This window comes from Euprymna scolopes, chromosome 24, assembly GCF_053919585.1.
Source record: "Euprymna scolopes isolate OS-2025 chromosome 24, ASM5391958v1, whole genome shotgun sequence".
NCBI lineage: Eukaryota > Metazoa > Mollusca > Cephalopoda > Sepiida > Sepiolidae > Euprymna > Euprymna scolopes.
Window position 1 is genome coordinate 66,672,464 of NC_136505.1, and position 17,740 is coordinate 66,690,203.

A 17,740-nucleotide genomic window follows, 5' to 3' on the forward strand; every position below is an offset into this window, starting at 1 on the left:
GGGTGAATTATGTGGTTGGTATTCTAATGTAACGTTAATTTACGGTAATACTTCTTGTAGATATATACCAACATTCTTATTACAAGTGCGCTAGACCCATAGATTATTTTAGTTAATCGTTTTCGAGCGTTTAATTACATGGTGACGTCACAGCCATAACGAGAAGTCACGTGTGGTGGGAGAATAAGGAAGTAAATGTTGCTATTGAAAAGAAGTCGAGTTATTACTTGCCATATGTTCTTGGCGACGTATTCTGCAGACAACGTGGGTCCCGTGTGTAAGCGTGTAAGGGTACAATACCAGAAAATAAATAACGGAAACTTAATTACACATCGCTGTAACTCACTGTATTCTGTATTAAATCCTTCTGTTTTATTGGAGCTTTTCATACAAAACGGTGAATATACTGCCTTCTCACATCTTCAAATACTCTGCTACCTCACGCATTTTTAATTTACAATCGGCCTAAACAAGTTTGTGGGGCATTTTTTAAAAAAATATTTTTCCAGACAACTACCGAATTGGACAGAAGTTATGTAGCATCATTTGTGTCTGTACGGCGTCATTTAAAGTCAGCATATCACATCTTAACTGCTGTTTCCAACGAATCAGAATCCAAATAACACCTATGGAGACATTGTTTTTCCCACCAGAAGGCAATTCTTTATCAACACAAGAAATTAAGATATCTACATTATTATTATTTTTTTTAATTTAGCACAGTCGCTTTACTTACATAACTAATTCATACAGTGAACCCTAAAACGTGGATGTATGCAAAGATGTTTCCTTACATTACACTTAGATTTATGCATGTTAATACATTCGGGGAAACAGGGAGGGAATTCCAAAGTCTGGGAGATTAAACTATTAGAACAGAAGTTTCTGGGAACCTGGGAGCCTCTACAGTGACTAGGTTGGATTTAGCTGTTAGTTGTGTAGGTCAAGGGTATTTAACTTGAAGTTTTATAAATGTAATAAGTTCGCAATGACATATTCAGTGAGAGTTTTTGTAATAAAATGAGCACAGGGACGCAATATGAGACAGGAGGTAGAGCTTAGTAGATTGGACGGAGTCTGTTAGATTAGATACTCTTATTTGCATCCAATCAAAGAGATAGACAGATAGATAGAGAGAGAGAGACAGACAGACAGAGAGACAGAAAGACAGAGAGGGTGAAGAGGGGGGAAGAATGTTTGCAATGTCGTCTATGTTTTTATTCCAATTCATGTAGCATGTGAATGCAAGGCTGAAGAGTTTGAACGTATTTTATTTACTGAGGATTGTAAGATGAACGATGATCATTGTCACAAGAGAATTGGAAAACGTCGGTAGAATGAACAGAAGATTAGATAAGAACACTTGATTATCCAAAAAGGATCGCTTAACAAGTAAATGGTATTTAGATTAAATAGGAGGTAAGCAGAACTACTTTGACTTTTTCTTAATTAACGATTACTTAGCGTTTATGTATGTATGTATGTATGCATGTATGTATGTGCGTGTGCGTGTGCGTGTGTGTTGTCTGCTTTATGTTTTTATGTCCATCCATAAAATCAAACGAAGTGATTGATGCAGCCGTTGCTTTTTGGTAACATTTCCTTGAACATATATTGTAATTATTTACATGTAATTATACTTAACAGATATTGTAATTATACTTAACAGATATTGTAATTATACTTAACAGATATTGTAATAATACTTAACAGATATTGTAATTATACTTAACAGATATTGTAATAATACTTAACATATATTGTAATTATACTTAACAGATATTGTACTTATTTACACATAATAATACTCAAAAGATATTGTACTTATTTAATATAATTATACTTAACAGATATTGTATTTATTTATATGTAATTATACTTAACATATATTGTAATTATTTATATGTAATTATACTTAACAAATATTGTAATTATTTATATGTAATAATATTTAAAAGATATTCTAATTATATACATATAATTATACTTAACAGATATTGTAATTATTACCATGTAATTAAACTTAACAGATACTGTACTTATTTGCATATAATTATCCATAACAGATATTGTAATTATTTATATGTAATGATACTTAACAGATATTGTAATTATTTATATGTAATTATACTTAACAACTATTCTAATTATTTATATGTAATTATACTTAACAACTATTGTAATTATTTATATGTAATAATACTTAACAGATATTGTAATTATTTATATGTAATAATACTTAACAGATATTGTAATTATTTACATATAATTATACTTAACAGATATTGTAATAATTTATATATAATTATATTTAACAGATATTGTAATTATTTATATGTAATAATACTTAACAGATATTGTAATTAGTTATATGTAATTATACTTAACAGATATTGTAATTATTTACATGTAATTATACTTGTAAAATATATGTTTTTTATTTCTACATGAGTAAATAATATGGATGTATGAAAAAAATTATTTCATATTTAAATAATTAAAAAATCTTTCAATTCCTATTATTTATTTAAAACGATGTCTTTTGTTGTTTAACAAAAACGACGTCTCATTCGTGCTAATATTAGGCTTGACGTAAATCTCCGATTATTTCTGTACTATGAAAAATGTGATTTAATTAAATTTTAACAGCAGCAGACAAGTATCAATGTTGAATTGTGCTATAAACAGAAATATTCATTTCGAACGTGCCCTTGTCATATCAAAGAGCCTAATGTTGATTTCATATGTCAGGCGTTCTACTTGTGTGGTAACTGCTTATCGTATTTGTTAACTTTAAATATAGTCTTTATTTTCAGTTTACGCATTACATTATGCTCTTTCCATTATTTAATTAAAAAAACTAAAACTATCAGAAATAAGAAGAGGAGTAAACAATCTTCACTTATTTTTTCTTATTCTCTCTTCCTCTTTATTTTTTTTCTTATTCTTCTTCCTCTTTATTTTTTCTTATTCTTTCTTCCTTTTTATTTTTTTCTTATTCTTTCTTCCTCTTTATTTTTTTCTTATTCTTTCTTCCTCTTTATTTTTTCTTATTCTTTCTTCCTCTTTATTTTTTTCTTATTCTTTCTTCCTCTTTATTTTTTCTTATTCTTTCTTCCTCTTTATTTATTCTTATTCTTTCCTCCTCTTTATTTATTCTTATTCTTTCTTCCTCTTTATTTTTTCTTATTCTTTCTTCCTCTTTATTTTTTCTTATTCTTTCTTCCTCTTTATTTTTTCTTATTCTTTCTTCCTCTTTATTTTGTTCTTATTCTTTCTTCCTCTTTATTTTTTTCTTATTCTTTCTTCCTCTTTATTTATTCTTATTCTTTCTTCCTCTTTATTTTTTCTTATTCTCTCTTCCTCTTTACTTTTTCTTATTCTCTCTTCCTCTTTATTTATTCTTATTCTTTCTTCCATCTTAATTTTTTCTTATTCTTTCTTCCGCTTTATTTATTCTTATTCTTTCTTCCTCTTTATTTATTCTTATTTTTTCTTCCTCTTTCTTTTTTCTTATTCTTTCTTCCTCTTTATTTTTTCTTATTTTTTCTTCCTCTTTATATTTTCTTATTCTTTCTTCCTGTTTATTTATTCTTATTCTTTCTTCCATCTATATTTTTTTTATTCTTTCTTCCTCTTTATTTTTTTCTTATTTTTCTTCCTCTTAATTTATTCTCATTCTTTCTTTCTCTTTATTTTTTCTTATTCTTTCTTCCTCTTTATTTATTCTTATTGTTTCTTCCACTTTATTTTTCTTATTCTTTCTTCCTCTTTATTTTTTCTTGTTCTTTCTTCCTCTTTATTTATTCTTAATCTTTCTTCCTCTTTATTTATTCTTATTCTTTCTTCCTCTTTATTTATTCTTATTCTTTCTTCCACTTTATTTCTTCTTATTCTTTCTTCCTCTTAATTTTTTCTCATTCTTTCTTCCTCTTTATTTATTCTTATTGTTTCTTTCACTTTATTTTTCTTATTCTTTCTTCCTCTTAATTTTTTCTTATTCTTTCTTCCTCTTTATTTATTCTTATTCTTTCTTCCTCTTTATTTATTCTTATTCTTTCTTCCTCTTTATTTATTCTTATTCTTTCTTCCTCTTTATTTTTTCTTATTCTTTCTTCCTCTTAATTTTTTCTTATTCTTTCTTCCTCTTTATTTATACTTATTGTTTCTTTCACTTTATTTTTCTTATTCTTTCTTCCTCTTAATTTTTTCTTATTCTTTCTTCCTCTTTATTTTTTCTTATTCTTTCTTCCTCTTAATTTTTTCTTATTCTTTCTTCCTCTTTATTTATTCTTATTCTTTCTTCCTCTTAATTTTTTCTTATTCTTTCCTCCTCTTTATTTATTCTTATTCTTTCTTCCTCTTTGTTTTTTCTTATTCTTTCTTCCTCTTTATTTTTTCTTATTCTTTCTTCCTCTTAATTTTTTCTTATTCTTTCTTCCTCTTTATTTATACTTATTCTTTCTTCCTCTTTGTTTTTTCTTATTCTTTCTTCCTCTTAATTTTTTCTTATTCTTTCTTCCTCTTAATTTTTTCTTATTCTTTCTTCCTCTTTATTTTTTCTTATTCTTTCTTCCTCTTAATTTTTTCTTATTCTTTCTTCCTCTTTATTTATACTTATTCTTTCTTCCTCTTTATTTTTTCTCATTCTTTCTTCCTCTTTATTTATTCTTATTCTTTCTTCCTCTTTGTTTTTTCTTATTCTTTCTCCCTCTTTATTTTTTCTTATTCTTTCTTCCTCTTTATTTTTTCTTATTCTTTCTTCCTCTTTATTTTTTCTTATTCTTTCTTCCTCTTTATTTTTTCTTATTCTTTCTTCCTCTTTATTTATACTTATTCTTTCTTCCTCTTTGTTTTTTCCTATTCTTTCTTCCTCTTTATTTTTTCTTATTCTTTCTTCCTCTTAATTTTTTCTTATTCTTTCTTCCTCTTTATTTATACTTATTCTTTCTTCCTCTTTGTTTTTTCTTATTCTTTCTTCCTCTTAATTTTTTCTTATTCTTTCTTCCTCTTTATTTTTTCTTATTCTTTCTTCCTCTTTATTTTTTCTTATTCTTTCTTCCTCTTTATTTATATTTATTCTTTCTTCCTCTTAATTTTTTCTCATTCTTTCTTCCTCTTAATTTTTTCTTATTCTTTCTTCCTCTTAATTTTTTCTTATTCTTTCTTCCTCTTTATTTTTTCTTATTCTTTCTTCCTCTTTATATTTTCTTATTCTTTCTTCCTCTTTATTTATACTTATTCTTTCTTCCTCTTTGTTTTTTCTTATTCTTTCTTCCTCTTTATTTTTTCTTATTTTCTCTTCCTTTTTTTCTTATTCTTTCTTCCTCTTTATTTTGTTTTATTCTTTCTTCCTCTTTATTTTTTCTTATTCTCTCTTCCTCTTCATTTTTTCTTATTCTTTCTTTCTCTTTATTTTTTCTTATTCTTTCTTCCTCTTTATATTTTCTTATTCTGCCTTCTTCTTTATTTTTTCTTATTCTTTCTTCCTCTTTATTTTTTCTCATTCTTTCTTCCTCTTTATTTTTTCTTATTCTTTCTTCCTCTTTAGTTTTTCTTATTCTTTCTTCCTCTTTATTTATGCTTATTTTTCTTCCTCTTTATTTTTTCTCATTCTTTCTTCCTTTTTATTTTTTCTTATTCTTTCTTCCTCTTTAGTTTTTCTTATTCTTTCTTCCTTTTTATTTATGCTTATTTTTCTTCCTCTTTATTTTTTCTTATTCTTTCGTCCTTTTTATATTTTCTTATTCTTTCTTCCTCTTTATTTATTCTTATTCTTTCTTCCTCTTTATTTTTTCTTATTCTCTCTTCCTCTTTATATTTTCTTATTCTGTCTTCCTCTTTATTTATTCTTATTTTTTCTTCCTCTTTATTTTTTCTCATTCTCTCTTTCTCATTATTTCTCCTTATTTTCTCTTCCTCTTTTTTTTCTTTTTCTCTCTTCCTCTTTTTTTTCTTATTTTTCTTCCTTTTTATTTATTCTTATTCTCTCTTTCTATTTTTTTCTTATTCTTTCTTTCTCTTTTTTCTTATTCACCCTTCCTCTTTATTGTTTCTTATTCTCTCTTTCTCTTTATTTGTTTCTTATTCTTTCTTCCTCTTCATTTTTACTTATTCTCTCTTCCTCTTTATTGTTTCTTATTCTCTCTTCCTCGTTTGTGTTCTTATTCTTACTTCCTCTTTGTTCTTTCTTATTCTCTCTTCCTCTTTATTTTTTCTTATTCCCTCTTTCTCTTTATTTTTTTCTTATTCTCTCTTCCTCTTTATTTTTTCTTATTCTTTCTTCTTCTTTATTTTTACTTATTTTATTTCATTCGTCGTCTCACTTTTCGCCGTTTTCCTCTCAGTTGGAGGTTTTATTTTCTGTTTTTTCGCATCGCATAACGCCTTTTCCATTACTTAGTTAAAAAGTAAAACTATAAGAAATAGTGTAATCGTTCTAGAAAGCTTTTTCTCTATCGAATTATTAAAAATAATAGAAAACCATACATAGGTCCAAAAAGAGTTTTCAATCTAATAGGCCCCACTTTGTCAACTAAGCTCCAATCCCTGTCCAATTGCTGCAATATTGCATCTCCGTGCCTATTTTACAAATATTTTAATGAAATATGCTCTGATGAACACGTGCTCCACATCCCCAACACACCCGCTTAGGAACAAAATCTTTCCCCTTCATTGTTGAGATCCCTAAATGCCAGAAAGCGTTCTGCTCTAATAGTTTCTTCCCTCGAACAGCTAGGCTTTGGAATTCCCTTCCTGCTACCTGCTTCCTTGACTGTACTGATATGCAGAAGTTAAAATGTAACGTAAGCCAGCATCTTGTAAATCCTTCCTAGGCATGGTCCCAAATAATAGCCTCTGATGTTCAAGTGACGATATGCCTTGTAAGGATGAACATAAGTAAAAAAAAAAAAATTAACTTTTATCATTTTTTTTTCGACTTAGTTTTCGAAGATAAACTTCCTCGTCCGAATTTCAAACATAGACACATTAAAACACCCCTTTTCCTCTTTATATAATGCCTTATTCAGTGGACACTACTACACTAGGTGAATTAGAAGTTTTGGGGTATTTTTGACATCCCTAACACAAAACTGCGAATAAAATATAAAAAAAACTCGTAATTTCTCTTTTTAAAGTGGGTTGTTTATTTTCTTAATGGAATATACTTCTAAAGTAAACTATTAAAGTTATTTAAAAAATAATAGAAATATTATTTTTCATTTAAAAAACAACCGTGTTTACAAAGTGCCTGCATGCAGCCATTTTTTTTACGTCATGAAATCAATTGAATTTTACGAGTTCAGTATTTTTCAATTTTTAAAATTTGAAAATCTATCAACATTTTTCTATTGGTTCAATTTTTACGATATTTTCAGGGTCATTGTGAAATTTTATGCTCTTTCCAATAAACCAAATTTAATATTTTAGAAAAATATTTTTTTTTTTTAAATTCATCCTCCCATTTTGAAATGTCTATTAAAATTTAAATAATTAATTTACGTACGAAACTTTAATATATCACAAATTGAAGATAAAAGATCAATAAATAAAATATTCTAATTTAAAACAAAAAAATAAGTGTTTTTTCTTAAAGATTACCTGTAAAGTCCAAAGTGTAAAACCCTTTTTTTTTTAAACCACGTTGGAAGCTTATGTTAAGTAAATATTGTCAAGTAAATATTGGACGCTGACAACAATTTTTTCTATTTCATTAAGTGTTTTCTTTTTTTAGATATTTAAAAAATCACTCGACAAAGAAGAATTAAAATATATTAAATCAAAAAATTATGCATTTCTTTGAGAAAAGAAAAGAACAAATTCATAGACTGTTAAAGGCAAAAACTTATAAGTAAAATTTGACTAATTTTCAGCGATGGGGACACATGTTTCTTCACGCACAGGGCTAGACGGCTAACGCGAACGTATGGTATTTAGTTTCTTCTGTCCATCCGTAGTTCAAAACAGGAACAAACACTACTTCCGGTGGTCCGATAGCAATGTAAAAATGCTTACGTCATGGCGGCTTTTTCAAATAGTCGTTTAAAAAAGTCTTTTATTTAAAAAATAAATGGAATTTAAAATATAAATATGGATAAATTCTTAACAATAAAGAATGGAAGTACACATTGAATTGTATTTTTTTATAGGTAAGTGATTTTTTGGAATTTATGTATATTTTTTATAATCGAAGTAAGTAAAATTTCGTTGATTTTCTTCAAATCGTTTTTAAAGAAAGCCGATTTAAAAAACAAATATTTCATAATTTTCTATTAAGCCTGTTATTTTTTAAAAATTTGGTCTTTGCTCCTTTAATTGAAAAAAAAAACATTAGGGTTTGAATTACATTTTTCAAGTAGTTATAAGCTTAGAAAGATAGGAGGTCGAATTATTCAATTTTTTTCACGTATTTTTAATGTCGGTTTCTGATACTGCTACTGCTGCACGCTATGTTCGTGACTAATAAAACATGCATTTCGTACTAAATTCGATGGCAAACAAATTGAAAACATGTTTGTTTTGAGAGGTATTTTTCATTCGTTTTCTAGTAAAGCGAATACAGGATGAAATATTAATTAGCCAAAAACATAGCACGCGGCAGTGTCACGTGAATAATGAATAGTTTCCTAGTTTTTAAAAACGTTGTTATTATAAATTTGAAATATCAGAAATAATAAATCGCATAATACTATTTTATTTATTTATTTGTATTACATTTGCACCCCAAACAAGGCACAGTGCCACTTTGATGTAGGGGGCTACTATCATGGACATAAGTTGCAGGAAACTATGTATGGAGTTGAGCAGCAAGGCGTCTGTTCACATTACACTTGAACTTCTGCATGTCAGTACAATTGTGAAAGCAGGAACCCGGAAGAGAATTCCAAAGTCTAGCAGTTCTGGGAAAGAAACTATTAGAGTAGAAGGCTATCTTACTTCTAGGGATCTCTATTGTGTAGGGGTGGAATTTTGCTGTTTGTCGAGTTTTAGTTGTATTCATCTCTTTTTTAAATTTACTGTTCGAAGATAAACTCCTTCATCACAATAAAAAAAAAAACGCTACAGTACAATAGCTGTTTTCTATTTCATTTTATGATGTACTAGCAGGGAGACACGATGTTACATGGGAATGAGGATCAATGAATTCTTCATCCTCCCATATTTTGTTTCATCGAAATCGGTAAAATCGCCCATTTTTAAATCATCCACGCAGTTACTTAGTCCACGATACATTGTACTCTACATTGCACTGTAGAGAACCCACAGTTGATTTTATAAAATTATTTTTTAATATAATGGCTTGAATTAAAGTTTAAAACGCAAATATCAAGTGTCATGGTTCAATTGTGCTTCAAACAAAAATATTCATTTTCAACGCGCACTTGTCATATCAAAGAACCTGGATTTTATATATGTCTAGCTTTACTGCTTGTGAGGTGATAATGACTTGAATTAAAGTTTAAAATGCAACAGTCAAGTATCATGGTTAAATTGTGCTGTAAAAAGAAACCTTTATTTCTACCGCGTCCTTAGCATATCAAATAATCTAATGTTAATTTTATATAACGGACCATTCTGCGTGAGTGGTAATAAAACTTCTCGAATGCACTTGTGATGTTAGGCTGTATAAGGCGTTAACTTTGTTCAAAATCGCCTGTTCCTTCTTTCATCGTAATTTTTTTTGATTCTTGATACTTATCAAAGACATTCTGATAGTAAGCCTATCTAAAAACACTACCAGGCACATAGAATGCATTTGTATTAAATTAAAAAAATCGGCCCAGTCGTTTAGGAATCTATAGGGAACGAACAAACACACAGACACACATATATAATAATATATATATTTTCAATTCGTTTACCGTTTAAGCTATACAAGATCAAAGTTTCATTAATGAAGATCATAGCATGCGATGTTACCAACTGAATAAGGACACTTAATCGAGATGAATAAAATAAATTTTCCTGTTTTCATTAGAAATTCTGACGAGGAAGTACATCTCCTAAAATTAAATATAAAAACAAGCTAATAAAACTCAGTTGCTTTGTATGTTTTTCACATGATGATTACTTTTTTATGATTCAAACTTTTAATAATAACAATGCTTTCAGAAACAAGAACACTATTTCTTATGCACTTGGTGCTGCCGTGTGATGCTTTCTTGGTTAATGAAACTTTCATTATGTATTTGTTTAAAAAAAAAATTGAACACCTCCAATGATATAAAAAGAAAAGTAATTTTAACCGTATCTTTATTTATTAGTTTTTTGATGTTTTTATGTTTTTTATTTTTATGGGGCTATCAATATACTTCGAGTAACACCGAGACGATTAGAATATAATGTAACGCTTACATGCTTACGCTTGTTGTATGCACTCTACGTCGCCAAGAAGATCAAGGCAAAGAATAAATGATTACTTTTTTTGTCCAATTTCTAGTGTACACTCTTTAACCCTTATCCTCGAGTAGCCTCTTGACCTTGATAAGTGGTGATGCCTATGTAAAAAAAATGGAACTCAGTTTTTCATGTAACAATGACATTTATTTCCTCATTCTCCCACCACGCACGAATTCTCGTTACGATTGTGACATCTCTCGCGTGATCGTCTTCTCTAACATGCTCTCTCTTCTTTTTATGCCCTTTTCTCTTACAGCAACGTCTTTTCGCATTTCCTATCAATTTGCATACGCACATCCGTGCTCTGTCACTATAATATATATTGAAAACTCAGTTTCCCTCGACATTTATGCGATAGCTTTATTAACAACACTTAAATATAAAAATATGTCTTGCTAATCGGATAGGGCACTAATAGAATCATCTTATTCCATTTTAGTTTTTACTACTAACCAATTTATTCGATATTAATGTTTAATTCGATCAACATCGGTTTCTGTTTTGATAACTAGTGACATTAGTATAAATCACGTTGACACACCGGTTCTCGACAGATCACCGAATTTAAGCAACGATAAGTCTGGCCAGTACTAGATCGGGGGACCATTTGGGAATGTTAGGCGCTGTATGTACGGCGCCAGGATGTAGAAATCCCCAGGTTGGTATTTGGGGGTGCGTTTAATCCCCTGAGAGAGATACATCCTCAGTCTTCATCAAGACATGCATAGAAGAGAAGGAAAACTCTGATGTAAAAACCCGAGGTCTACTGTTTGCTTTATTTTGTTGCATCCATTGCACCGACTGAGATGAACAAAAACATTTTGGTTGGTTCTATACAAAACCTTTACCACTAAAAACAAGTACTCTGTGTGCATATCTGAATAACTTAGTTGTTGTGGCAGACCTTATACGTCGAAATCGACGAGATTATCGTCAATAGTGACATAAAGGAAGTTAGATGTGAAAAACTCTCTGTCCGATGTCATCTGCCTGTACCCCAATTCACCAGGAACTAATATTATAACAGACACCTTTTTCGAGTTAAAGTTTCAGAATAATCAGACAAACGCACGCTTACATTTTATATACAATATGTCGCACTAAACTGTAGCACAGAAATACAATGAAACGTAGTTGTGTGTTCAAACACTTCTGAGAAACACTTTGAACAAAACTCACTTAATAAAGTAGATTTGGCTTTCTTTTTACATTTAAAACATTCTGAATAGTATTCGAAGAAATAGAATTGACACATGTGATTTTCTTCCAATAAAAATAGTAATAATAGTTGGAGTTGGAGTGAACATGGTGCCACATTGATTCCCAAGGTATCCTGGGAAACGCCATGTTTGTCTTCGGAGATTATCAGCATTTATTTCGATTAATATTTTTTTGAAAAACTATAGAATGGAAAAATATCAGCCGCCAAGATAAGGATTTATTTTCATATTTTCTCAGTTATTCTAGCTGATTGTTTTTATTACCTTTCATGTGTATATCTAATGGGTCTTTTAGTGTGCAAACAATTTTTCTGAACATTGGAATCTAAGTTTCGGTAATTTATAATTTCTTTTTTACGTGTATACACCTCAGTTCGACATTTCTGTTTGGTGTTCTTTCCTTGATATTCGAAAACCTTTTTATTTGTTTAAAGTTTCGCTTTGGTGGTGTACAGTATTCATTTGTGGACAAACTTCCATAGACTGATTTTTATGTTACTGTTTGAATGTGTTCAACTATTTTTTGAGTTATCCTAGAAAGATGTGTTAGCTTTCCCTTGTTTCTAAACTAACATTGAATTGCATATAATATTGTATAAAAATCATTGATCTTTATTTGTACTTATTTATACCTCGATTACAAATTCCGAAATTACATTTTAAATGTTGAATATTGAGAAAAATTCATTGGTCATCATTCATTCCCTCTTAATGTTGGGTCTCCCTGCTAGTATTCCATAAAAAACGAAAAAAAAGGTATTTTACTGTATTATTTTTTTAAAGTTCTGATAAAAAAAATTTATCTTCGAAAAGAATTACTTTCATAAGACTACTTATATATAAAAGGTACTTTGTGTGTGTGTGTGTGTGTGTGTCTTTTCCCTCTGCAGACTCCGAAACGACTACGCCGATATTTTTTTTTAATTTCACACAGATGTACTTTATGTGTCTAGAAGTGTTCTTAGATAGATTTTGTATCAGAATAGCCCAGAGAAGTATCGAAAACCGAAAAAATCCAATTTTGAATAAGGTTAACACTCTTATACAGACTAACATCACAAGTGTATTTCAAAAGTTTTATCACTGCACAAGCAGAAGGGCCAGGCGTATAAAATCAACAGTAGTTTTTTTTTAGTAAAACAGCGGCAGGTTCTAAACGGACGTTTCTGTTTAGTGCACAATTAAAACATGATACTTGATTTTTGCATTCTAAACTTTAAATTCAAACCATTATATTAAAATAATTTTATAAAATCAACAGTAGATATTCTACAGTGCAACCTAGACTATGATATATTGCGGGCTAAGTCACTGAGTGAAGGATTGAAAATAAGCTATTTTATCGATTTTAATGGCAAAAAATATGGGAACGTGAAAAATTCATTGATCATCATTCATTCCCTCTTAATGTTGGGTCTCCCTGCTAGTAGTTCATAAAAACGAAAAAAAATGTATATTTTACTGTATTATTTTTTTTAAAGTTCTGATAAAAATTTTTATCTTCGAAACGTAAATTTAAAAATAGACGTTAATAGCATTTTGAGGTATGTGAAGCTTCCTCCTGGTGTACAGCGGGAGCTCCCCGACTAGAGCAGGTAATCAAATGATTTGATTTAAAAATGGGAGATTTCACCGATTTCTATGAAAATATTGAACATTAATTTATCCTCTTTCAATCCCGAGCATATATCTGCTAGCTATTTTTATATAAATACGTGTGTGTGTATATATATATGTATATATGTATGCATATGTGCATATATATTTATATATATATATATATATATATATATATATATATATATATAATGAAATAAGAATTACAAGTAAATATTAAATTTACCAAAATAATCAAAATAGCAAAATTAGAATATATTATAAATATAAAAGACTTAATATTTATACAGTAATCCTAACCAGATGTAAAAGCTCAATAAAAGCAAATAGGAAATAGAGCTTATAATAAGAACAAAAAATTAATAAAACATGTTAAAAACACTTTAAGAAGAATTAAAAACATATATAATTTTCTAAAAGGAAACACAAATTAAGTGGATTGCCATGAATCCGCGGAGTTTCGAATTCCTTCTCATCAGAGGAGAGGAATTAGCAAAAAGCGGAATCGGATTTTGCTTCCAAAGTATTTAATGAAACTACAAGTAAGCCATAGAGCTTACTTGGTATAAGTTAAAAAATAGTGAAACAGAGGGAATGGGGGAAAATAATTTCACGTGAATGGATGACCAGGTGAAGAGTAGAATATCCAATAACGGTAAAATCCAAAATAATTGGTTAAAGTTCAGTATCCAGAAGTAAAAATCCAAAAGAATCGCGTTACTGGAAGATATTGCGATGTCATCCAAAAGGCAGAATTACGTGAAATAATTCACAAGGAAAAAAGAGTGAGTCCAAGATATTATTATTAAAAGAAAGAAAAGTTGTGCGTAAAATGAAGAAATGGAGAGATTTTAAGACGCTTCTGCCGAGGCCGACTTTTTGAATACGAATAAAGAAACAGAAAAGATGAGCGGTGATTAAGTTTCTTATATATATATATATATATATATATATATATATATATATATATATATATATATATATATCGAAGTATATCATTATTATTATATTATACAGGGTGGACAGATAATATTGTCGCCTAAGAAAAGACGGCATTGTTCCATTTCCATTTGATGAAAACCGTTTTTTTTATTGAAGGCCACCTACTAGTTGGCCCGTTGTGTACATATCCCAAGAGTGGTAGGAGCCTTTTATCGTGTCTGGAAGTGACACAATGTTCAACGAGCCAGATGGAAATGCACCCCTGTACAATTCATGCTCTATACTGATCCAAGTTATAACAACAGGACCATTGCCAACACCCTCAAAATGCATCGCTAGATTGCCGCGAATAACAGGGACGTGCCTAGTGTAATGAAAACAAAGTTTTTAGCTATGATTAGGGCCTTTGGTGTCGTTACAAGTGAGAATCATATCATGCCACCTAACATCTCTAAAGTTGGATTGAAAGCCAGCATCAAAGTGTACGATGATGTGCTGAAGAGTATGGTGATCCTCTGTTGCAATCAGGTGGCCGCTGGCTGACCCTGGGTGTGGCAGCAGGACTCGACGCCGGCCTACAAGTCCAAAGAGACCCAGGCTTGGTTTCTGAAGAAGTTCCACGACTTTGTACTCTTCTCTCACTGGTCCCCTTCTCCCCCGACATGAACCAGCTGGACTACTTAGTTTGGTTATACACCCAGAACATCACCAATATGACCTCCCATAACTTCAAAGCCAGCTTGATCGCCGCCATCCGCCGAGTATTTGCCGAGCTCTCGCCGGCGCTTGTGGAAAAGACATGCTCCCAGTTCCGCACCCGAATCGAGGCAGTGATTTTGGCTGAAGGCGGCTACATTGAATAGATGTCAGCTCTACTACATAATCAAGTAGCCTTAAAAACACTATAAAATAATTCTACAGTGTTGTTTTCTTAAGAGCGACACTTATCGTTACACCCTGTATATGAATTACTGTTAAAAACAATTATGCCGATTGGTTACTAAAGTTTATCAGAATAGTTGCTAAAAGAGATAAACATGATTTTTCCTTTTCTTATTTCAGTTTTTCCCAAATGAGTCTAGGTATGAAGTTCCGTTAGAAACAACACGACCTGAAAAGAAACCAAGAAATGACACGGAGACCTTGTATGAAGTTCAATTTATAAACGACCCAAACTTTGGCGTTAAAGTTATTCGACGATCAACTGGAACTGTTATGTGAGTAGTAGACTTAGTTTCTCATGTAACCAAATATCATACAATGAATGTTATTCTATTTATCCACTTCTCTACATACACTCATCCAGCGGAGGTCTGGCTGGTACTTTCTCTCCTCGATTTTTCCATCCTCCTTAACCCTCCTCACTTATTTAGTGTGGTGCCAGTTTATGGTGATACGTACACATTATTATTATTATTATTATTATTATTATTATTATTATTATTATTATTATTATTATTGCAAACAGAAAGGCTTACGACATGGTTCCTCATTTATGGATCCGTGAAACACTATTGATTATGATGATTGCTAGGAATGTGGTAGGGCTTTTAGAGACAAGTATGGCTCAATGGAAAACGGTGCTGACAGCAAACAAAGAGGTGCTGGAGTTGGTTGGCATTAAACGTGGAATATTCCAAGGAGATTCGTCATCTCCACTTCTTTTTGTAAATCTTGAAGAGAGAGAGAAACTGGGGTATAACTTTGGATGTAGTGGATGACTCCTCAACCATCTACTGCTTATGGATGATTTAAAGATATTCGGTAGAAATGAAAGGAAATGGAGAGACTCGTAGAGCTCGTAGGGACATACGCGGAATATACCAGGATTAGTAAATGTGCTGTGCTAGTGATGAAAAGGGGAGTAAAGGCCAATTCGAATGGAATAATGCTGACAAATGGAGAAGTTATGAAAGAAATAGTATATACAGGGTATAAGTATTTGAGAGTGTTGGAGGGTGTATGAATCAGGAACAGAGAAATGAAGGAGAAAGTCAGGAAAGAGTATCTTAGAAGAGTGAAACTAATTGCGAAGTCAAAATTGCATGGAGCAAACCTAATGAAAGCAGTGAATGCATGGGCAATTAGTGTTCTGAGATACAGTGGGGGAATTTTAGAATGGTATGACAAGGATTTGCATGCCATGGATATCAAAACAACAAAAGTTTTAGCAATGTTTGGTATACTTCACATTCGAAGTAGCGTAGCAAGGCTGTATCAAAAGAGGAAAGACGGTGGGAGAGGATTGAAAAGTGTAAAAGATTGTGTTAGAACTGAGGAGATTTCGTTGAAGAAGTATGTGGTTAGAAATAAGGAGTGGATGCTTAAGGTTGTGGCCAATGAAGTGGATGTATGTGAGACCAAGTCTGATTATGTGAAACGTATGGATAGAGAAAGGGCAGAGGAACTGGCTAGGAAGAAAAAGCACGGAAGGTTCTTCCAGGATATAGCAGAAGTGGCTAATGAAAGATCATGGCAATGGGTATCTGGCTAAGAGTACTGGAACTTTTGTATGTGCAGCACAAGAGCAGGTATTGGGAAGATGACTTCTCAAAAAAGTGGTTATGGAGAGGAAGTTGCTGCAGAATGCCGGATTTGTGGTAAGACCTCAGAGTCAATTGCGTACCTTGCAGCAGGGTGTAGTGAATTAGCCCAGAGAGAGAGAGTACCGCAAAAGATGCGATCACATGGACTCCGGATATATTGGGAGGTATATGTTGGGGTGAATTGTACTGGAAAGTGGTTTGAGGAGGTGCCTGATGAAGTGAGAACAAGTGAGGATAGAAATGTAGAGGTATGATGGGACAAAAGTGTCATAACGACCAAGCAATTGGAATATAATCGTCCGGATTTGGTCATCATTGACAAGGTCTAAAAACTGGCAGATTGTAGACTTCTCAGTACCCTGGGACAGGAATGTGAGAGAGAAGGAGAATGAGAAGTGGAGCAATTATGCTCCATTAGCCTTTGAGATAAGGCGTATACACGGGGTTAAAACACAAATAATCTCGATCGTAGTAGATACGCTAGGAGTAGTATCAAGTCGTCTGGAAGGACAATTGAAAAAACTACAAATCCCCGATGATTTAGGCGGCCTTCAGGCTTCTGCTATTGTAGGTACCACTAACATCCTTAGGGAAACCCTTGATCTTTGAAGCTCCTTGTTTGGAGCCAGGATTGAGGGAAATCCTCTGGAAATGAATCCCATCCCTTCCCAGGGAGACGTTGATAAACAAAATCAGAAATATATTATTATTATTATTATTATTATTATTATTATTATTATTATTATTATTATTGATTTATTTCTGCATAAACCAAAGTAGCCACAGTTCTCATATTTTTTATATTATATCTGTCCTTTTAAATATTGCGAATAATTAAATCTTTGCAAATATATATTAGTTGCAAAAATTCGACAGAATATAGAAGAATAATTCGAAATAACTGATAAATGAATATTAAATATACTATTTACTGTGAGAAAAAGAATATATATATATATATATATATATATATATAGTAATTTATAAAATATATATGACCGATCGATAAATTGA

General features: G+C 30.8%; 1 protein-coding gene across 1 annotated transcript in view; it reads left to right on the forward strand.

Annotated features, from left to right (window-relative positions):
* LOC145246762 (sucrase-isomaltase, intestinal-like) overlaps nucleotides 1–17,740 on the forward strand; it is a 1,547,717-nt gene that overhangs the window by 74,365 nt on the left and 1,455,612 nt on the right. Inside the window, exon 4 of the mRNA XM_080108534.1 lies at nucleotides 15,243–15,397. Within this exon, the coding sequence (XP_079964660.1) occupies nucleotides 15,243–15,397 (155 nt within the window). The remainder of the gene's footprint in view (nucleotides 1–15,242; nucleotides 15,398–17,740) is intronic.